Below are 22,737 nucleotides of genomic sequence, written 5' to 3'. Positions count from 1 at the left end.
GGAGGAGGAAAATGAAAGTGGCAGGCCACGGGGGAGGGGGAGGAAAATAGGGAGCCAGAGATGGGAGGCAAATAAAGGAGTGGGAGGCCAATCCAGGGGAAGAAAGGCATCTGACCAGCCTAACTGGTAGCTGCTCATAAGGGATGTGATGCCACTTCCTTCTTCCCACCAGGGAAGGCAGTCACCTGACCCTGCAGTTGAGCCAGAAAAGACTGTAAAACCAGAAAAAAACAAACTTTCTAAAAATTTAAGATAATGAAGAGTTTTCCACCTGTTTCGTTCCCAGAACTAGACTGCAAAATTGCTAGGGAAGCTTGGGAGCTGGCACAGGAAAGAGGTGGAAATACGCAAGATTTCTCTTCCTGTTGGCAGCAAGGCACCAGATCATCAAACCATACCTTTCATTCATGAACCTGCAGTACTCTAAGTACAGGCGGAGTCCTGCCCTGCTGAAATGTGCGTACGCTTGCAGTCTATGAATTGCAGACTTGGAAGCACTGCTGGCACTTCAGAAATAGAGGACAGAAAAGGAAGAATTAAAAGGGACAGAAGTGGGTGCAGATACCAAGGTCAGGAGGTCCCTTTATTCTTACTATGGCTGCACCAGTCCCTAAATAAAAATCAAAAAGAGAGCAAAGAGTACAGTTGACAAAGCCAGAGACATAGTTAAAGGCAGAAGGAAGTTCACACAAAACGCAGGTTCCCCTGTCAATAAGTCAAATGAAAAAGCTAATTGAAGGAACAGTCCAGACACCACTGTGGTCTGAAGTATCCAGTATAATCAACTCTTCTCTCTCATTCCTCACTCAGTGTCTTTCACCTCATAGCAATTCAGCAATGACAAGTCCCTGGTTACCTACTCTGTACATCCTTCAGCTGGCAGTTCTGCAGTAGGCCATGCAGGCCTTTAAGCCCCTATTTTAAGGTACCAGTGATATTTCCAGTCTTGCACCTTTTGGGATTACTGGTGAGATGGCAGGAGAGAGAGAGGAGGTTTAACATGGCTGTTCAGGCTCCAAATCCTAGATCAAGGTTTCCTGTCAATGCGGTACATGTCTCAGAGCCATTTATTGATGTTTCAGATGCCAGCTTCCCCACAGCAGAAATTAACTTCACCCTCCCTCTCATCAGTACCATCACCTCCTCCAAAATCACTCCACAAAACCAGAGAAGACATGAATATTCTCTAACCTTTTCCTGCAACGACTGTAGGTGGACTGCCTGCATCACATCTGAAATACTCTACTTTCACAGTGCAGAGATTCTGTCTTTTTGAGGAGGGTCTGGCATTTTTGAGTCACTGCTGCCTGTTAAAAAATGAAGTAGGAGATGAAGAGCAGATACAACACACCCACACAGGGACATGTCAGGTAGGGATCTGCAGTTGCCGCTATGTAGTTTTGCAACCTACAATCCTGCGAACATCCAAGCATTTCTGCACAGGGACTATTCCAAGCACTTAAGATCTGGAATCCACTAGGTGAGGTCTGGCTACTCAAATGAGTCAAGTCGACCACCTCTAAAAGCCCTTTATAAGCACATGTGTCATCCAACAGTGATCAAGCAGCAGATTTCATGGCTACTAGAATGATGGTCCATCTTTATATTTGCGATAAGGCTACAGCACTGGCAGAGGCTGGAAGACAGGGTACATACAAACAAAACAGCCACAATATTTCTGTATTTGTGCATATTCCAGCTCATGTTGATAAATTCAGTAGGCTCAATGTATAAAAGCAGAACATTTCCCCCTAACCCAGGTATGTTTTGCCAGAGCTCCTTTGTGAATGGTCAATCCTTGCTCTATTTTTACAGTAACAAGTAGTGACAACACCGTAAAGCTGGCATCAAAAAACATATCTTGTCTACCAAAGTGAGTGGAATCACATTGAAGAGTAGTACCATCCTTTAAAATTCCTGTGCAAAGTTAGGTTTGAACAAGCAAGCTTGGCTGCCACCAATCCACACATATTTTGGGGAAGTAATAAAAAAAAAATAAATACTGCTGGGCAAAAACTTTGGGTTTAGCTTTAATATTACCATGCTGCTACAAAGCTGTGCCAAGAACTGGCACCAAACACCAGGCAAGTTTCTCATCCAGACCAGCAGGCATTCAGTCATAGCACAGTTAGGCCTTCACCTTCAATAGCAATGGGCTCTGCGTGCAACCTAGAAGAAAACCACGTCTGCAACAGCAAGAGGTTTCCCATCTGTTCTGCTAACTGGCACCAGTCATTCAGGCACACAGAGCCTGTGCTGCCTGCAGCGGGGCTGCCACTGCCACCAGGCACGGGACATCGGGGCTTTGCTGCCGACTATCCCCAAGCCCTCTGTCCCCAGCCCCAGCCAACCAGCATCCAAATCGCTCAGACTCTGGAGAAAACATGAGTCAAAACACGCGAACCTGCAACGCACAGGAGAAACTGCATCCATCTGCCTTTTCCTTTCAGCAAGCCCTACTCAGCAGGCACACCTTCATCACCGTCAGAGCAGCCCACGGCTGCCACGTCCCAGTCTGCGTCTCCCGAGCAGGGGGCAGCGAGCGTCGGCTCCGCAAGGCAGCAGCCCCGAGCCCCTCCGGAGCTGGAGGAGACCCTTCCCGGCGCGGCACCGCCGGGGACGAGCCGGGAGGAGGCCAGGAAGCAGCGACCGGGGCGGACGCCCGCGATGCCCCGGCGGCCCCGCACGGCGTTCCCGCCACCACCGGCCCCAGCCGGCGCGAGCGCCGAAGGCAGAGAGGGTCCCGCTCGGAAAAGACATGGGGGGGGGGGGCAAACGCACCTGTGTCTCGTTCGCAGAAGCTTGCATTTACCGTTCCGGTGGGCCGGCGGCGGGGTCCGCCCGGCGCGGCGCACACGGAGCCGGGACTGCGCGCGAGGCCGCCAGAGCCTCACCTCCCGCCGCCTGGGGCCCGCGCTCCCCTCAGGGCTGCTGCATCCCGCCGCGCGGGCTCAGCACTCACCTGGGCACGGAGCCTTCGCCATTTCGGGGCTGCCCGCTCGCAGGCACGCTGTCGCCGGCCGCGTCAGGTGCTCGCCCGCGGGGCCCTCCCGGCGCGCCAGCACCCCGCGCTCCGCCACCCCATCTGCTCCCGGCGGAGGCCCCGCACCGCCCACTCTCCTGCGGAGCTGAAAGACGCAGCCGGGAGACGCCGCCGCGCCGCTCGATCCCGCCGCGGAGCCCGCCCGCCGCGGCGCAGCCGCCGTCGTTAAAGGCGCAGCGAGCGGCTCTGCGGAGAGCGGGGGCTGCAGCTGCTGAGGAACCGGCGAGCGAGGTCTGAGCGGCTGCCCGGTGCCCCCCGCGAGGGTTGCCTCGTCCCGCCTGGCTTCGCCGCTGCCGGGAGGGGCCGGCGCCGGTGTGAGGCACGGGCCGAGACCGTCAGCTCCTAGGGCGGCGGGGCGCGCAGCCGAGGCCCGCCAGGGCCGTGGCCAGCTCGCCCTGCCCAGTACCCCCCAGGGCGCGCCCGCCGCGGGAGGTCGGGGCTCCCTCGCCGCCGTGGTGCTGCTCGGAGCCGCGGGCGTGGGGTGGTCAGAGGAGAATGGGGATGGGGTCTGCCGCCCAGTTCCTGCTCCGCACCGTGCCTGACTCCTGTCCCCAGTAGCCCGGGGAGTGAGGTACTGCTGGCCTGCTGCTCTGGCCCAGGGTGCTGCAGCACTACCCCTGCAAACCGCTCCTACAAGTGGCTGCTCTGGATTTCAGCAGAAAAAATGCTTTGGCTGTTGTTAAGTCCTGTGTCAATGCAGTGGTTGAACTGCTGCAACGCGCTGCCTTTTAAGTCAGGGACAGGCAAGCAGCTTACAGTCTGCTGAGAGAGTTGATCTGGGGCACTCAAGGCAGGATTTGCTTCCTCCATCTTGAGAGCCTCACTAGCAGCATTTTTCTAACCATGACGGAAAAAAGTAGCCGGCTTCTCCAGATCTGCCAAGAACTGTGAGAAACTCACCTTCAGAAACATCCTTAGAGGCAGCCCATCTTGTGAGAACAATGGGAGGAGGCAGGCAGAGAGCCTATGAGGACTTACATTTTATTTACAGCATGTCAGAACACCACCAAGTAAAGAGCAGTAAAGAAAACTTTTGCCCAAAGAAGCATGCAATTAAAAAGCCAAGCAAACACAGTGCAACCAAGTCCTAAAGCAACTTACAGGCTCTGTGCCAATACCAGCTTGGAAGGCATAAAAATAAATACATGATTTGCGCTGGGTGTTGCTAAGCAGTTCATTCAAGGAGCCACAGCAAATACCCCTGACAACAGAGTGAGTTAAGTGGTTTTCATAGAATCAGAGAATGCGTTCCGTTGGAAGGGACCTTTAGAGGCCATCTAGCCCAAACCCCCTGCAGTGAGCAGGGACATCTTCAACTGGATCAGGGTACTCAGAGCCCCGTCGAACCTCGCCTTGAATGTTTCCAGGGATGAGGCCTCCACTACTTCTCTGGACAACCTGTTCCAGTATTTCACCACCCTTATCGTAAATAATTTCTTCATTATATCTAGTCTAAATCTACCCTCTCTTAGTTTAAAGCTATTACTCCTTGTCCTATCGGAGCAAGCCCTGTTGAAAATATTTTCCCCATCTTTCCTATTTGCCTCTTCAGGTACTGAAAGGCCGCAATAAGGTCTCCCCACAGCCTTCTCCTCTCTAGGCTGAACAACCCCAACCCTCTCAGCCTTTCCTCACAGCAGAGGGGTTCCAGCCCTCGGATCATTGCTGTGGCCTCCTCTGGCCCCACTCCAACAGGTCCATGTCCTTCCTGGGCCGAGGGCTCCAGAGCTGGACACAGAACTCCCGGTGCGGTCTCAGCAGAGCGGAGCAGAACGGTAGAATCCCCTCCCTCACCCTGCTGCCCACTCTTCTTTTGATGCAGCCCAGGATACTGCTGGCATTCTGGGCTGCGAGTGCACATTACCAGGTCATGTTGCGCTTCTTGTCAACCAACACCCCCAAGTCCTTTTCAGCAGGGCTGCTCTCAATCCATTCTCTGCCCAGCCTGTACTGATAGCGGGGGTTGCCCCAGCCCCAGGTGCAAGACCCTGCCCTTCGCCTTGTTGAACCTCATGAGGTTCACATGGGCCCATCTCTCAAGCTTGTGCAGGTCCCTCTGGATGGCATCCCTTCCCTCAGGCGTGTTGACGCACCACTCAGCTTGCTGTCATCTGCAAGCCTGCTGAGGGTACACTCAATCCTGCTGTCTATGTCATTGATGAAGATATTAAACAGATATTCTATGTTCCAAAAATATTTGGTTAATTTTACTGGAGGAATAACTTTTCTTCTGAAATTTCTTGAGAATTTGAACTGTATGGGAAACATGAACAATAGTGTACTCAGATCCAATAAATATTAAATTCCTCTCTGCTTCTTTGTCCTCTACCCCCTTTTGCTGACAGGGAAAGCAAAGTACAAAGAACAGAGGCAGAAGTGGAATCTAGGTGTACATTCCCAGAGCTCTGGCCACCATGCTCAGAAGTTCTTCATTAAACAGCTCCTTTCAACTTACATCACGAAGAGCATATTTACACCTTGCAGTGACAGCACACTACAAGATGTATCCCAAGCTACTATATTTACATAATACGGTAGTAGGCAAAGGCTGGAACTGGGGTCAGGAGACACTACTACCATATCAGTTTGATAAACACTGCTTTTTCCTGCCCACTGAGCTATCTCTTCACTGCATTCCATTGCTCAGAGAAAGTAGACTCTAAATAACACGTAAGATCAATCTTTGCCTTTAATCAAAGTTATATTAGTGCCTCTTTGCAAACACACTTTGAAATCAGATTCTCACCCAGCCATTGAAAGAAGATTGGATTAGCATTTGATATCAGTTTAATAGGATTAGTTTGTAATTTGAACATAAACTGGCATCACCACCAACAGGTGCCCCATCCACTGTTCAACAGTTTCTTATGGAAATCATACCTGCAAACTGTACTTTACAAAGCAGCTTTTTCATTTTCCTTGCCCCAGATTCTATCATCTACGAGTCATTGCAGATGTGCTGCCTCCCCACCCACTATCCGCCCTCAAGGAGGTAGAAACAAATTAGACCTTTGCACAATAACTCTGGATGTAAGAAAGCGTAAGCTTTGTTATTGTTCACACACGACACCTGAATTATTCCAACACACATTCATTCTTGTGGCTCTTTTGCACTGGGCTAGATGACACAACTGAAAAAAAAAAGGCTTTCCATTGGCATGGTGGCCTAAGCAGGCAGTTAACTGCAGCCTTTGAAGGCAGTAAGAACCACAATGCCTTCCTCGAGGGGAAAAGATTAATTTACATTGTCCTAAATACTGAAAGCAGACAACTGCCAGCCCTTGACAACATAAACCTGCAGAAATTTTTTCTTTCTTCTGAAGAATTGCAAAAGCCAAGGTGGTGCGGCACTGGAGCAGGTTGCCCAGAGAAGTTGTGGATGCCCCCTCCCTGGAAGTGTTCAAGGCCAGGTTGGATGGGGCTTTGAGCAACCTGGTCTGGTGGAAGGTGTCCCTGCCCATGGCAGGGCGCCTGGAACTAGAAGAGCTGTAAGGTGCCTTCCAACCCAAACCATTCTGATTCTATGATTCTGTGTGTTAAAGGCAATACAGAGCCACCTGAGGATGGGAGCTCAGAGAAGAATGCTATCAAGTGGCACTATTGCCCCTCTGAAAACATCTGCCCAACTAATGATCCAAACCTGCTCAAACTGGGCTGGGAAGGTTGCTCTAGCTGTACTCTTCAGGTCCCAGGCAGCAAAGCTGAGGTTGATTGATCGGTTAGTATCTCCAGGGCTGAATTCAAGCCTGGCTTCTATAGAGCTGTGCCTGCTGACACTAGGTTGAATCTGGTTTAAGCAGCCTTTGGAGCCACACCAGGAGACTGCTGCAGAAGTAAGGGAAATGGGAGATCTGTCCTCTAGAGCCCACATTGTTTGACCAAAATCAGAAGATAATTGTTTATTTCAAGAAGGGGTGATGATAAGTGCAGTTGCATCAGCAATTGTGGGATTTCAGTGATACTGTAGTGTGGGACTCAAGGAAAGCAGCTGATGAGGAGGGTGCAATGAAGGTCAGGAGAACCCTTTAATCTCAGTTCCTACATCCTCCTTGAAGTCACCACAGATTTTGAGAGGCAGCCCTAAGGAGCAGACACCACATTGAGTCAGAGAAAACAGCAGGGCGGTAAAGCAGCTCACAGCCAAGCGTTGCATGTCAGCCACCCACTAGAAATGGATTGCACTATCCTGTTTTACTTGGAAGGACTGAGAAATTCCCTGGCAGCAGATACACCTGCTTTGTGGCTGCTCATGCCGGTGAAACAGCCAAAGAAGCTGTCCAGGATCCAAGAACAAGCCTTTAGATGGTAACTCTTGGCAACATAACTTCAAATAGTTTGAAAGGCCTCTCCACACTGTTTATATGTCACCCACAGCCAAAATAAAAAAGAGACAGGATATGTCAGAGCCCAGCACTTTTGAGGAGAGCAGCATTCTGCCAAAAACCAAAGGGAACAAAATCATAATCCACAGAGGCATAACAGCAATGGATGGGCAACTGGTCCCAACAAAGACTTTATGGTACTCCCAGGTACAGGGAATTGTCTAGCAGGAAGGTACATGACTTCGTGAGGAGGCTGTGATGTTTCTAGGTTGCTGCTAACTCTGGTTAATCCCAGATGCCAGAACGGCCTCATACAGCCCTTATTACTCAGGTTGCACTGACTGACACCAGGATTACTCAGCTTTGCAGCTGAAGCTGGATGCATGGCTGCAAAAAGTCCACAGCAGACACAAGACAGCCAGACAAATGCCTGGGCCTGGCAATGAAAATTTTCCTAACAGTATCACAGGTCTTGCTCTGCAGAGAAGCAGGGTCTAACTAACAGCCAAGAGAGCTGTCAAAAGCTGCAGAAGCAAGAGCTGAGGGAGGCTCAGTCCTGAACCAGTCAGCCCCCTCATCTGTTACTTTATTGGCTCTTAAACTGGCTTCATGAACTGAAAGATGCTCTTTCCTCCTGCCTCAAGCCTTCTCAATAGCCAGAGCCTATCCAATTAAAGGTCTATCAAAGCAGAAGCAGACTCGTACTGATCAATAATGTCAGGGCTGAGACCTTCTTAAATGCAGGCAAGGAAAAATGATACTTGCTGTTTTAACTCCAGTGCTCTGCAGTATTTGTAACTACATGAGGAGGAAGGCACAAGGTATAAAAACAAATGGAAAGAAAGTTTATCAGAATTAAAATCACAGGATTTAAGCAGGATTTCATAAGTAATTAATTTATATCTGATATTTGTTAACACACTGCAGAATCACTGATTTAATCAAGATTGTCTGTTTTCTCTGCCCTGTTTACAATTCTTTAATAAAATGGAGAGATTTGCAAAGCACAAGGCACACAGCTTCCAGTTCCAGATGGGAGACAGAAATACAGCTCCCAAAAACTCCTTGGGTACAAATGAGAGCACATGAAAGATGTGCTCCAGACCCTACAGGGAAGTTCCAACATTCAAATATGCCCATATAGTCATGACTTTTCATACCTGGTGGTGCTGCAGAAAATGTTACTCAGAAGAAGCAGTCCTCCCTGTCGACTCTAAATAGCACACCAAGGACAGTGATCTTGGCAGTTTTCAGAAGATGAGTTCCAAAGTCTAAAAAAACCCAAGTATTCAGAAATCTGTGAATCAAAACTTAAAGGAACAGTATGAAATTGTAGCAGCTGCAGATTTTTATGCTGTTACTTTAGGGCAATTTGTGGAGCTTTTTTGTCAAGTTTTGACATGGGCAGGAAGCTGGAAAAGGAGGGCAATGTCTTAATTTTCAAAATGCTAGAATACAGTTTGCGTTTGTCAGGTTCCCACTCTCAAAAATCAGGACAGGACAGTGAAAAAACACCATATTGAGAGGGAAAGGAGGAAGAAGCAAGCAAACCTAAAGTTTCAAATTTTATCCAGGTTGCTGCAGACACACAGAAAAAGCCTAAGTTAATCAACATCTACCGATTAAAAACAAAAGCTAAAACCTGCCATGCTTACACACTGGTTTGCTCATACTGTAATCTTTCTGGTTAGATATCTCATTCTTTCAATATGGAATAGCTCAGACTTTGTCCTCTCTTACCTCCCTAATCTACCCCACTGTTGAAGAATAACCCAGACTCTCCAATCTCTAATATTACTGGTATTTGCTCTACTTTTTTGAGCCCTTTCTGATTTTTCCATTAAGAAAGGAGGAGGACAGAGATAAAATTGCAGCCTCTCCGTCTCAGTGGATAAGCACAGGGCAGCTATTCTTTCCATGTGGAAAAGTCTATCAGTTCCCAATGTTGTTTTTCATAAAGACTGTCTGTTTTTTCTAAAACATTTTAATAGTGGCTTAATGTGTTGCTAGGAAGCCTTCTTTCCAGAGCCTGATTGCTGGTCCATAGCAGAGTAGAATGTTAGGAAAGATCAGCAGGAGGAAGGACTATGATAAATGCAAGAAGATTTGTTCATGAATACCAGCTTGATCCTAAATCCATGTTTTTTTACTAAATGAGGGACTGGGTATTTGAAAAAAAAAAAAAAAAGATACATTCAGGAGAAGAAAAATTAAATGCTAAAAAAGTAATCAGACAGCACAGCTTTCTGGGAGCTTTAGACAGTAGGCTATTTTTAGTCATGTGTTTCCTCACTGAAATGCCAAGGGGAGAGGGAGAGACTGTGATACCAGGATTTTTAGAAGCATCTATGGAGCATTCCTGTTCTGCAGTGCAGCAGCTGTTCGCACAGACATACCCAACCTCGATTTCCACTGGCTTTCTCAGGCACTGACCAGTCTCAGCTAGAGCAAGCTGCTTGTCCTGCTTCTGGGAGCAACACTGCAAAATGGCCAGTCTGCCACGAGTGCACAGCTTATGGCACCCATCCAGGCTTGTGGATGGCTAGCTGCGTGACAGACAAATCTACATGAGCTGTGCTCACACTCCAGTCATACTATGAGCAAGGTAAGGCAGAGGAGCCCAAGGAATCAGGGAAAGAAGGGTAGCTGAAGCTGTAGGTAAATTTTTCAGCATGATGGAGACTTTCACACTATCCTGCCATGCCACCCATGTCACTTTGATTGACGTTAGACCTACCCTTGATAATTATATGACTGTCACAGCTGAGAAACTCAGAGTGGCACAGCTAGGCTGGTATTAAATTGTCACTGTCAGATGCCAATAGCCTTATGGCTATGGTATCAAACAGCTTACCTGAAGCTGCAAATCATCTGCAGGAAGCAAGGGAGTTACTTCTGTAGTTAGCCCCTCTGAGTTCTACACTACTATAGGCATATTGCAATCAATAACCAAATAAGACTATCAGCTCTAAACAGCCATTACAGCTTATAGCATATGCATTTCTTAATACCATGTTTAGAGAGTTAACAGTTTAGAAAATCCCATCGTAGATGAACTGGAAATGCACAATGCTCCTAAAAAAGCATTTTTACCCCAGTACTTGCACATTGGTTTGTGCTGATACACAAGTCATTCAGAACCAGCTCTCAAAAACATTCACAGGTGAAGAAATGCAGATTTTATTTTTTTTTATTATTTGCTGCACATTCAGAAGGTACAAATATTCTCACTTCACTCAGTACTGGTTCCTTCTCCAAATTCAGCTAAAAAATTTAGTTAATAATTTGGTAAAAAAATGTAGGGTGGGTGGGGGGAAAGCCCCCCAACCCATATTTTTCTATCCATCAACCTACAAAGGCCCAGACTGAGTCAAGAGACTGACTCCGCAGCCTGCTGTGCATATGTTGGGTAACTTCATGCACATCATTTCCCTGAGCCCCATTTCTTCCTGCCTGTAAAGAGAGGCAGGTGATGCATTTCCTCGCCTGTAATACAATTTTAGATCTATTAATATTGCCAGTAATGGTTTTTCTTGAAGCAAGCAAAGCTCACCTACTATAACTCCCAAAGTGCTAGCTTCTTCCTTCTTTAGAACATATCTGATCTACACGTTACATTTTGAGGAAACAGCCTCCTATGGTACAGCTTCCCACCAATAGACAGTTACCATTGTCCTGCTGATACACAGAGTGAGACCACATACTAGGCATTTGCTATTTCAATACCCACTTTGTCTCTAGTAAGGGGAGTGAAAAATAAAGTCTCTACCTGTGGGAAAAGTCACAGAATGCTGTGCAAAGGAGAGGTGAAAATCCATTCATGGTTTTCAGATGCTTTAGGGAAGATTCAACCTGGCAGCAAGGTTACAGTGGAGAGAGATTTGCCTCTTCAACTTGTTCTGCTTCTGCATAACTCACTGCCTAAAGGGTCAGTGTCACGTTGCCCACAGGACTAAACATACACAAGGCAAAATAAATCCATTGCATCTTTCCCATACCCTTGACGCTCACTGATCAGAGCCCTGCCCTGTCTGGGACTGGGCAGCAGGTGTCTGCTGGTCTTGGACGGGTAACGATGTCGGACCCCTTCTTAGTAAGGTCCACAAGGCGCAACACGTCACCAATTTTCACCCCAGCTCCAGGGAGTTCTGGCTGTGCCTGCAGGTAAAGTGCAAGCCTGCAAATGTTTCCAGGCTGTACTTCAGGTTCTGGGAATGGATTGAAATCTGGATTAGAAGACAGTTTATTTGGGCTTAGATTCAGAGACAAAATATGCAATCAACAGCTTTGTCGCAAAGCAGTAAAGCAAAATCCCTGGTACTTGAGAGCATGTATTTTGGAGCCAGCACCCCCCCACATCCCCCCCCCACCCCCAAGGCTAATGAAGGCTGTCGGAAAAGTGAAGGGTGATGTTTCAGAAAGGGAACAAATCTGCTAGTTGCTGACTTTTCTTTGATGGGCTGTACTATTCTCTGGGCAGCCTTCAACTTCTGCAGTTGGTTCTGTTTTGGACAGATTTCAGGACAGTGAAAGAGCCTGCTTAAGAAGCCATCTGTATGGAACAGCCCAGCTTGATCTCCCTTGAGCATCTCAGTTTGGGTCCGTTTGAACAGTGCTATTTATGTTTCATTAATACTGTGGGCTCCTTGTTCTGTGCCAGCTCAAAAAGGGACAGCAATTGCTACAGTGAGTTTAAAAAACGAAGAGGAAGTAGAAAGAAAAAGAGAAAGAGTCAGCATGTGCATTTTAAGAGGTTTATTAATAACTGACACCGATGGTTCCACCTCCTGCTGATAGAATCATTGTTAAGCATGCGGTCCTGAGGTGGTTGGAAATCCACACTGGAAGTCTTGACAAAAGAAGCTGTTTCCTTTCTTCCCCTTTTAAAGTTTGCTTGTTCTCTGTCTCCCTCCTGCTCACTCAGTTCTGTTTGGCTGTTTTTTCCTCAGCCTAAATACTCAGACTGGTTGCAGGAGCAGCAGACTGAAGCCAGAGGAATCGGAGGTGGGCAGGGGGAGGCAGCAGCAGCAGCCTTACTTTTAGTTTAATTGGTGCTACTTAGTTTCATATTCAGTACAAGCTTCTTTTCCAATTGAAAGACAACAGACAATTACAGATAGTGTAACCTTGCACTTTAATTTCACTCACATTCACAAACCTCAGCGACGAATGAAGATTCCAGTGAAAACACCTTGACAGTGAACTAGCTTTCTTGCCTGCACTGGTGTAGCCCACAGAATTTACAATATAAGGACCAGATTCTTTGCAGATGGCCCCAAACTGGAGGCCAAATCCTGACAATTGCTAAGCACTAAACTCCCAACTGAAATTGCAGGAGCTTGTCCCTACCAAAAATTCACTGAAACAACTAAAGACCAACTCCCCAGATGTGAACCTTCATAACATTGCTGTTCTCCTGTTTGACTCACAGAAGGAAAGGAATAGCCAAACATAAAAAATTAAATCAGTGCAATAAATAAAAGAGATTCAGATTCCCAAGAGAGGTTAAAGCCTGCAGAAATTTCGTATTGCTTGATTTCTATCAGGCAGATGCAAGTAAGATGTCTCAAGCTTTTGTTCTGTTCATCAGAAGGCTGAGCAAAGCCTCCCTGAAGACAAAGAGGGTGGTGGCAGAAAATGAATTGCAATTTAATTTCAAAAAAATCAGCATTTTCTGCCCATGACTTCATCAACACTGATTATTCTCTTGCTCTGCATTTGGTTTGATCAAGATAACGTCACTGACTACCACTTACTCGGAGACAAGTGCATTACAGAATAAGAATTTAGACTGCTGTAACTAAGTGATAACTGATTAGCACTGCTTTCACTTCAATGAGGGAGTAAACTTCAAAGGCATCTTGAACAGTCGGAGGTAAATCTTTTCTATCAATATAAATCAAGATCTAATGAACAACAATATGAAAAAGAAATCAGCCTAACAGAGTTAGGGCATGTTACCAGAAACAACTAGTTTTCCTTTCAGCCATTAGCAGGCAGGAGACACTACTGAGACACTGGTTTTCCTTGCCGAGCTCACTACAATTTCCAACCCCCTCCTTTTTCATTGCATTTTGTCTACTTTTAAAATAATCTGCCCACACAGAGAAACACTACATAGTACATCAGATATAAACAGCTAAGACAACATGTGCCCTGAGAGCGAACTGAACAGAACACAAGACACCAGTCCATTCTAGGTACCCTCACAGGGTTTACTGCACAAAGAGTAGTTGGTGCCAGATTGTCAGTGCCAAGCTGTTGATGGTCTCAGAGCCATCTTCAGCTGGGCCAGAAGACCAGCCTTCTGTTATGTTAGCCCACGGGCCTGCTAAGCCCGAAGCTGCCACCACTGCAGCACAGGGTGCAGGGGACGGGGCAGACATCCTTCCTCCTGGCCACGGCACCTTAGAATATGAGCCACAAAATAGCAGTGCTCTATTGCTGTCATTTGATTTCCAGTTCAAACAGAGCCCGTAGAGAGAAACTGTACAGTTACTAATCCCACACAGGCCCCTGCTGAAGGACTTTTACAGCTACAGGGATAATGAAGGGCTATTGACTGGTAGAATGGGGCATCTATTGACAGCCATTTCACTCATAAAATGATCTAAGTTACAGCCTTTCCTTGCCTCTAAGCCTATCAAATCTTACTTTTCCTAACCTCTGGCATCTGCACAAATAGGAAGCCAAAACCTTTCTAAAAAGAGGCAACAACAAAGGAATTCTAATCAGTTAACACAGACCAGAGTAAGTCTTTCTGCAGAAAGTCTTCTTTATAGACACCCACCCTTCCTCCCTTTCCCAGCTCTTGTCCAAATCTTCCACAAATAATAAGCCAAATTTACATTACACAATGACCAGGCTGAGCTAAACCAAATGGCTTGCCAGGCTAGAGCATCCCTTAGCTTTCAGTCCTGTGGGTTTATTCCTCTGCGACAGGGTGCTGTTATACACTGATCCAGCCCTTTTGGATCAGGGCTGCATCCACTCCCAACCATGCAGGCTGGCTCAAGGTCAGGTTTATGTAATGGGATTACAAGAAACAACACTGAAACAGATCCTTAAGGGAATGAGATCAAGACACCAGTGACATTCACTCTCTACTGATTTCAGCGGGAGTCCAAAGGACTAGCAAGCAGCTTCAAAAATCGCTACAGTGAGCCAGGTTCTGGCTCCACAGAACTTTCAGGTACCAAACAGAGCATGGAGGACGAGTGCTTAATGCATAAGGAAAGGTTCCAATTCTCAGTATATACAAAGTACCATTAAAAAAAAAAAATCTATATTATCTAAGTCCTGAGAAAACATTCCTCCCTATAGTAACAGGTAACTGAGCATGACTTGAGAGCTACTCAGACATAATTAAATTTTCTCTCTTTATTCCCATCCCTTCCTCCCCCAGTTCTCACACTAACCTAATGGTGTGGTGCACCATGTATTCCCCATAGGAAGTCTACCTACATTAACCTCCAGGGAGCTGGCCTGCTCCAGAAACCTGAACTCAGACCTGGCACTCACTCCTCCAGCTGGCACTCAGGCAGCTTTCCTAGCCCCAGCAGGAAACACCCAAAGTATTCCAGCAACACTTTCTACAGAGCGAGGCGGAAACAAAAAGCACATAGCCCCAGACGGTCCCAAGCTGCATCATTTTCGCCCTGGTTTCCTTCTCATACAGGCTAAGACCAGTAACACTAGGGTCACAGCAGCTGTGGCCAGTCTAACCCTGCACAGGACCACGGGCTCTTGCCTTCTCGTGGCCACTACGAGCTTGCTTTGTCTTGGTCCCTTGTGCCACCAGCCACTGCACCAGCACCCTCTCAGGTATCGCCCGTGGCACAGACCTTGGTTTGTCAGGGTGACCCTGTCTTTTGTGTGTGTGCGCCTCTAGCACAGCTAGGTTGAAAACACAAATCTCCACTGAGGGAAAACAGCGTAAAAGGAAAGCACTGACTACAATCCTGAAGCCGTGGGACCATATTCTGTGTTTTGTTAAAGCTGAAATCTATAGCTAGGTTTACACGCATATATGGGTTACAGTAGGAACTTAATTGAAGGAAAACTCATGTAGCTCATGAATTAGCTCTGAATTCAGCAATTTTTCCACCCATGTCTGTATAATTGCTTCAAAAGTTATTTATGTCCAAAAGTGCCTTGGCAAATCAGGGGACTGCTTCTAAGAACATTTCAAACCAAAAAGTAAATATACTAAAAATCAGTCCATGAAAAAACCACTCAGCGGCAGGGACTGAGTTTATTCTGTGAAAAAAAAGACATCTTCCTACAGCAAAAAGAAGAAAGAAAACAACCAGTAAAGAAAGATGTTGTCTCCACAAAACGAGTGGAAGTAAGGGTTGAACTTTGAACACTGGGTTACATTTCCTTCTGTGCAGGGTAATACCTGTTCTGCATTTGCATGTGAAATTCTGTTTTGCACTTATTTCAGTTGTTCTCCTTAAGGTATTTCTGCCAGTCAGATCTCTGTTCCGCATTAATATTGTAGTAGTGGTTAGGAGCTCCAGTGGTCAGGCGCTTACCACCATGTGCCACAAGTTGTGTGAACCAAGGCAGCCCTTTTACCAACACATTGCAACCTCTGTTATGCAAGGGAACAGGCAGACACAAACACACAGGTGAACCACAAGGAAACAGATGATAAATGACAACACTGTTCTTCAACCTGCTGCTTTTCTCTCAGAGCAGACTATCCTCCTAAAACGTAAGTGCAATCTAGTACCTCAAGCATGCTGCAAGAGAGAATGCAGGGTCTTCTGAGGAAAATATACCTAGAAACTATTATGTTCTTCCAGGTCATACTTTGACCAGATATACTGAAGCAGATCTTCAATTCAGCTGGTAATTGACTGACACGTACATCATGAACAAAGCCCCTTTTCCTATTGCTGGTGAATCAGTTCTCAAAAAAAATACCAGACAAAAAACCCCACACTTCTTTTTCGTGGTGGAAGAAAAGTAGTCCATAGAGAAGCAGGATGTGCAGAAAGTTAGCCTCCAGGAGTAACCCAGAGACAAAGCAAGCCAAAGAGAAGAAAGGAGTTCAATTATGCTCTTACATTGACATTAATGGAAGCTGAACTATGTCCAGCATTAGCAGAAAAAAGTAGCTCTCCAAAGCACTAGTAGGGCAAACACTGTTGCCATAACTACCTCACTCCCAGAAGCACGCTGATTTAATTTCTACAGTTAAATATTTACAGAGTAGATTGCATGTTTTCAGGAGTTGCAGGAGCTGCTCATAGAATGCAAATGTACAGTCCTGTCTTTAGGGTCCTCAGAGGATTTCCAGAGTCACCCCTCACCCCCTTGCTTCCTTGCTCCCTACACACCTACACATCCATCAGGAAGGAGGAGCACGGCTGCTCCAGGAGGGAGGACAAGCCAGGAGCTGAGGGTACCCACGGCACAGGCCAAGAAGTGACCGCACCAGCAGGACACAGTCCCACAGCACCTGGGCAAGGCAGGATGGCGACAGCCACGGGTCCTGCTGGCAGCCCAGGCATCACCAGACCACACAAGGCAACAAGTCAGAGCCAAGGTCAAATGAGACTGGATGAGCAGGGGGTACATGGTTGTACCTGTGGCAGAGCTTCAGCAAGGACTGGGGACTCACTGGACTGGAAGGGGGGCTCTTGATCACGGGCAGAGGTCAGGCAGGCTAGGCAGGGCAATTACTGCCTGTTGGTGCACCCAGGATATGGCACTGCCCTTGCACCAAACTGCGCTTATATGCTTCTACCAGCCACCACCTACATCACCCTGAACCACTCTGAAAACTTTAATTCTGCTTCAGCTATGTATGACTTCAGCAACTGATATTTGCTGGAGTCATCCACACATCTATAGAACCACTGAATCCTTTCATCCTGTTTTTGCTTCATCCCTTTCACAGCTCTGACATTGAAGAAACTTGCACATAAAGAAAAAAACAGGCATGCAAAGTTTGTACAATGAAATCTAGCCCAGATCCATAGAAGTGGATCCTCTGCAACATCAGGTAGGATAGCGTACTTTGCATATCTAACCTGTTCCTAAAGACTTTCAGCAATGAGACATAGCACAGTCTCAAAGAAAATATATTCTTCACTATCTATGCCATTGAAACAGTTTTAAAATCTGAAACTGATTCTAGTACTCCCCCATGACTTAGCTTTAAAGAAGTATGGACTCCGTGCATGATAGCGCTTTAAATGAGTGCGTGGCCAGTTAACGTGGCTCATTAGATGCATAGTTAGCAATTGCAGTGGTATTATGGTTGCACATTTCAGGCCCGTATATAGTCTCTATCAACATACTGTGATGAGAATTATGCACATGTATAAGGTTTATCCAGCCTGATGCCAGTTTGTCCCTTAGGAACAATGACATGCTGAGTCACTTTAAGATGAAGCCCTCCAACTATGAAATTTTTCAGGGTAGAAACTTCGTAATTGTTTATTTTGCATGTGTAAATAATGCATTACAAAATCTTATAGTTAAGTGCCTTAGGAAGGACTGAAGAATGTGAAGTCAGGGATTCTACCTAAAGCCTTCACTCTTCACACATTTCTACTCCAAAAAGGCACCCAAATGTCACAAAATTCTCATCCAGAATAAAAGTTTACTTTGCCATCATCAGTCAGATGATACCACTCACAGCCCCATGGGATTTAAGAGAGAAAGTATGTTTACCTTGACAGATGACCACATTACTTCCAGGCATATGGTAGTCTGACTCTTGCAATGTTGCCAGGTACTCCCTTGCATTTTGGATGCGGACTATTCCAAACACGTTCAGATGGAAGTTGCCTTAAATTAAAACTATACTCAGTCCTAAGAAACAAGTGTTGTTTATTAAAAAATATCTTGAAAATCATTTCACCAGCATATATACACTTACATAGAGACACTATGGCTTTAATCTTTTGGACTTAATAACAGGCTTATCTCTACAATCTTAGAAATAAAAAAAAGATAGTGTTTTAAATTACAGACATCACACATCAGCAAAGTCACACTTTGGCAGTAACATTTACATCATTCTATCTGATGTAAATTTCAAGACAAACAAAACAGTAAACCAGGATTCAATAAAAACAGAATTATTTTTTAAATGTCTATTTTTATTTCCTCTAATTAGAACAATCCTAGAAGGTTAAAAATGATTCTGTTATAGGTTGAACAGTACTGGAGGAAATAAATTTGTCAAAAGAAACAGACTGTCATATTGTTTTTGGGGCTACCTCACAGGCTGAATTCGCATTTCCCTAGAATACTGCCATAAATAATTATTACTCATTGCCCGCTCCAGGCACAACGCAAACTAGTACATTGATAAATTGACACAAACAAGTTAATTCAATATTGCAGAAATGTCAATTGTTCATTTATTTTGTTGTTCTTGATTTCAGTAGGATTCTTAAGACTAAGGAATGTGGGGTTGCATCACTAGAAGCTGATAAAATTATAATATTTTAGACCAGTTCAAGAGAAAAAGGAAGAAAATCTCCATGATGCGCTTCTAATGAAAGGTCTCACTTGTCTGTGCATAATGTACTAGGGATATTCAGAAACCAACAGAACAGGTACTACATTCAGAAGTTGACTGCAATAGTCCAAGCAGGCTGTTGGCCTGTGAGTACAGCCAATGCTAACTGTTTACACGTACTTAACGCTGTGCCATGGGCATCCTTCCTTTGGATAACCACATCCCAGAAAAACCTAATCCCAGTATATATGCTAAGCATGGTGGTCAGACATCATCTTTCTTGCACGACACTGAAAGCTCTAAAGAGCAAATCAAACAGCTTTTACTCTGGACTGTTCCATCTTGGCTTTAGAAATATCAATAATGCTTCATTCTTCCAACACAGTTGTTGGATATATTCAATGCATTTTACTGAGAAGAATAAATTAAAACCCATAGCTCCCTTATGAGGTAGGTAAGTCAGATTCTCTTCATTTTAAAGCAGAAAACTGAGGCACAGTACAGCTACATCCATGACGCTGCTTGAACCCAGTCTTCCTCCCAGTGTTTTATTCTAGTAAGCAGATCACATATAAAAATAAATGAAGTAATACAGTTATACAAATGGATTGGTATTCCCATCAAAACATATAAACTTTACCTGTAACTGTCTACTTCGTTCTATTGAAACACTGGCTAAAAAAAAAAAAGTCCTGATACATCAGTATAATGAAGTCCAAAAAGGAAAACATGATAATGGTTTCATAACAACCTGAGATGAATCCTTGACTTAATTCATTTGGTGAACAGAATCTCATAGACTTTTAAAAGAACATGAAAAAGAGATCCTCTCATAAGACTGTTAGACGAGGCTGACATTGCATTTGATAATGGGGAAGATTTGAAAGCATTTACTGTGCTGGGTGCAAAAACTCTGACGTGAACACAGCTTCTGCATAATCCTCACAAACATCTTGCAGCTCTGCTGCCACATCGCATAGGGCTTCTTCTATTAATTGCTCTGCAAGACTGAGGAAGAGGGAGGGGAAAAAAGGAAAATGTTCAGAAAGTCAGATTTCAAATTCTAGTCATTCATTCCATTGATATCCATGCTCTGCTTTTAAAAGACAAATACTCATGTCTTTTCATTCTTTCTACTGCTTAGCCCAAGAAAAGATCTGAGATGTGTTCTGATAAGTACTGTATAAGATACCAGAAATTCTATCCTCAATCTGGTTCACAGCAAAGGACATACTTTGTGTTTAGAAGCGTTGAGAGATCTCAGTTGCTTCCTTTCTTCAAACTCTTAGACACTAATCGTGCTCTGGGAGTAAGAGTTCACATACTGTGGTGCTCATCTAAAGGCCACTGAATTAAGTGGGAAGCTTCTTATTGATTTTAGCTGCCACTGAATCAGGCCTTACTGAGAGCAATAAAGTTTCACAAAAGTGAGACAAGAAATTTCTTTTTTTTCAGTGATTTCTGGACCACAGCAGATGTTAACACAGCAGGGAAAACTATTTTAGTGTCAGAACACAATTTTCTACTGGCCTCTTGAAAAATTCTCTTCAGTTTTGCATATATTCTAAAATATCATAAAGTTAGTCTTTCTAAGACCTCTTGAGCATACCATGGGAGCGTTTCTTTTAAACACTGTGTGATGCTATTTTATGTAAAAAGATTTATAATGCCCTCTGGTGGTAAGAATAAGTCAATGAAGCACGCTAATACCAGATTGCATTTGTAGTTTGATTTCAAGTAACAGCACATATCGGGAAAACAGCAGCAGTGGAATTCAGCTGTCAGAAGGAGAGACTCACTGCCATTTAATCCATCTGCCAATCCCAAGAAGGTGCCAGTCCTTGAATTACCCAGCCTCACACTAATTATAGAAAGGACTACAGTTCACAAGGCAGAATGACGGTACTGAGAACTGACAAGGCATATTTCAGTGGTTTAGTTCAGTAGATTCAAATACAGTGGTCTAATCACAGTTATTAAAACATTTGCCTACTTATCCACAGTCGGGCATCAATACACATGATTAACTTCACCCATGCAAGTCATCTCAAATCTTGCAGGACCTGTTCCTGGAAACACTGATGCAGATTTCAAATGTTACTCAAATGAGCTATATCACTCATTTCAATGCTACTACATTAAAAATGTGTCCAGAAGTTTAAAAACTCTTAGCAATTAAGCCTGATGTCCAATCTGCCAATACAGACAATTATGGCAAACCACTCCATCTACAACCACTGAAATTAGATTTTGTAATTCTTTCTTAATACTCCAGAGTTTTCTTCTTTCATTTCTCTCCTCCCATAGTCAGAAGTCTTCTGGTTTCTACTCTGCAGGGAATTAACAGCCCCTCTATGCCAACTGATGCTGTGCCAGTATTTCTTCAGTTCTGAAAGAACAGGACTAGCAAGGTTCAAGTTCAGCCTCTATTTCCATGCTTTTTTTGGGCTGGGACTTTACAAGACCACTAGGTGATTTCTAAAATATATCATACATATTGAAAACAATTTCTAGGCAATTGTAGGCAATCACTCAAGAAAAGTGCAAGGAAATTATAACCAGTGATGTAATTTAGTTGCTATAATCCGGTACTGAGCAAGCTTCAGTGCAAGGGTGGGTATTTCAGCTTACATTGCCGTGCTTCCTTAGCACTGAGCGTGATAAACAACTTTTCTTTGGCAGGAAGCAAACAGCAGAGAGACTGTTACTTATCGCTTCTTCATCTCTTCTGTTTGTACTAAGGGATGGTAAGCCACCTATATCTCACTTTCCACAGTGAACTCCAGAAGCATGAAGACTTGTGGAAGAGAATGCGCTGAAATCTGTGCTAAGGCCAGTGGTCTCTTTTTAAAGAGCATCTACTGTTGTTCCACAAAACAACAACTTCATAATCCCTCACCACAAAGATTAAAAGTTGCAGTTATTTATAGTGCTTTATTTCTTTTTCACTCAGGAAGAGAAAAAAAAAAAAAAGAAATTAATTTTGTTTCCTTCAATTTACCTGTTGATTATAGCCTTCTGAAAATAATTTAAGTTACCCTGTATTTCACGCAGGTTTTTTTCTGGTAACACCATAGAAAGATGTGAAAAATAATCACTCCTCCAGGACATTCTGCTCCCATATTCTTTTGTTTTATCCGACTACCTTAAAAATCCATGAACATCAAGTACCACAGATAGCTGACTGCTTCTGGCTTTCAATATGGAATTTAAATGGCCCCCTCCCAACTCCTTTCCTGAATAGGGACAGAAAAACCTGTTCATCGGCTGATACTTTCACTTCAAAAACACCAAGATAGTTCATATACCTCTCAGCAATCTGCCATGGATTGAAACTGCCTACTGCCTCATGGGAAATAAGCTTTAAGTGATGTTTGTATCTGCTGTTGTAATCCAAGATGCTCTGAAGCATATGCTTTGGCACAGAGAGAGACACATTGCACTCCTTCTGTCGAGAATTCCGAGTCAAGGGCTGCAGAATGTCATTTCCAGTCTGCAATTTCTTCTCTGCTTCTTTGTTTTTATCAATATCACTGGAAATATAAAATAGTCATTAAGCCAGAATTAGATTTTCAAGTATCTTTTTGAAGGATTAGAATCATCTCTTCAAACAGTACCCATAATTTTCTGTAATGAAAACATTATAATGAAGACATATAGCTCATACGCACCACAGCTTAGCGTAGGGCCGAATATTCTACTTACTTGCCATCAAGAACTTTTTCAAATAAAATGCCCATTTCTGCCTCTGTGCATCCAGTTAATTTGGTTATCTGAATTGGATGAGGTGATGTAGGTCTTTTAGCTACTGATGTAATTTGTTGTTCTAAGAGTAAGAAAATAACATTTAAAATTGCTTCTTTGGAAGAGAAAAACTACATTTATTG

General features: G+C 44.6%; 2 protein-coding genes across 16 annotated transcripts in view; both read right to left on the bottom strand.

Moving 5' to 3' along the window:
* The window catches only part of PITPNM3 (PITPNM family member 3), a 126,371-nt gene extending 123,286 nt beyond the window's left edge, over nucleotides 1–3,085 (bottom strand). For 4 of the 6 annotated variants that reach the window (XM_075439887.1, XM_075439891.1, XM_075439892.1 and 1 more), the window contains exon 1: nucleotides 2,963–3,085. In XM_075439887.1, the coding sequence (XP_075296002.1) occupies nucleotides 2,963–2,984 (22 nt within the window). In that variant the 5' untranslated portion in view covers nucleotides 2,985–3,085. The remainder of the gene's footprint in view (nucleotides 1–2,962) is intronic. The other 2 variants (XM_075439889.1, XM_075439890.1) reach the window with 1 other exon arrangement.
* Nucleotides 3,086–11,537: 8,452 nt separating this feature from the next.
* KIAA0753 (KIAA0753 ortholog) overlaps nucleotides 11,538–22,737 on the bottom strand; it is a 26,119-nt gene continuing 14,919 nt past the window's right edge. For 7 of the 10 annotated variants that reach the window (XM_075440167.1, XM_075440165.1, XM_075440166.1 and 4 more), the window contains 2 exons: nucleotides 22,556–22,676; nucleotides 19,768–22,383 (listed from right to left, as the gene is read on the bottom strand). In XM_075440167.1, the coding sequence (XP_075296282.1) occupies nucleotides 22,014–22,383; nucleotides 22,556–22,676 (491 nt within the window). In that variant the 3' untranslated portion in view covers nucleotides 19,768–22,013. Of the gene's footprint in view, nucleotides 11,574–17,915; nucleotides 22,384–22,555; nucleotides 22,677–22,737 lie in introns of those variants that run through there. The other 3 variants (XR_012765917.1, XM_075440173.1, XM_075440174.1) reach the window with 3 other exon arrangements.

Source organism: Opisthocomus hoazin, chromosome 20, assembly GCF_030867145.1.
Source record: "Opisthocomus hoazin isolate bOpiHoa1 chromosome 20, bOpiHoa1.hap1, whole genome shotgun sequence".
NCBI lineage: Eukaryota > Metazoa > Chordata > Aves > Opisthocomiformes > Opisthocomidae > Opisthocomus > Opisthocomus hoazin.
This window is presented reverse-complemented; position numbering and strand designations above follow the sequence as displayed.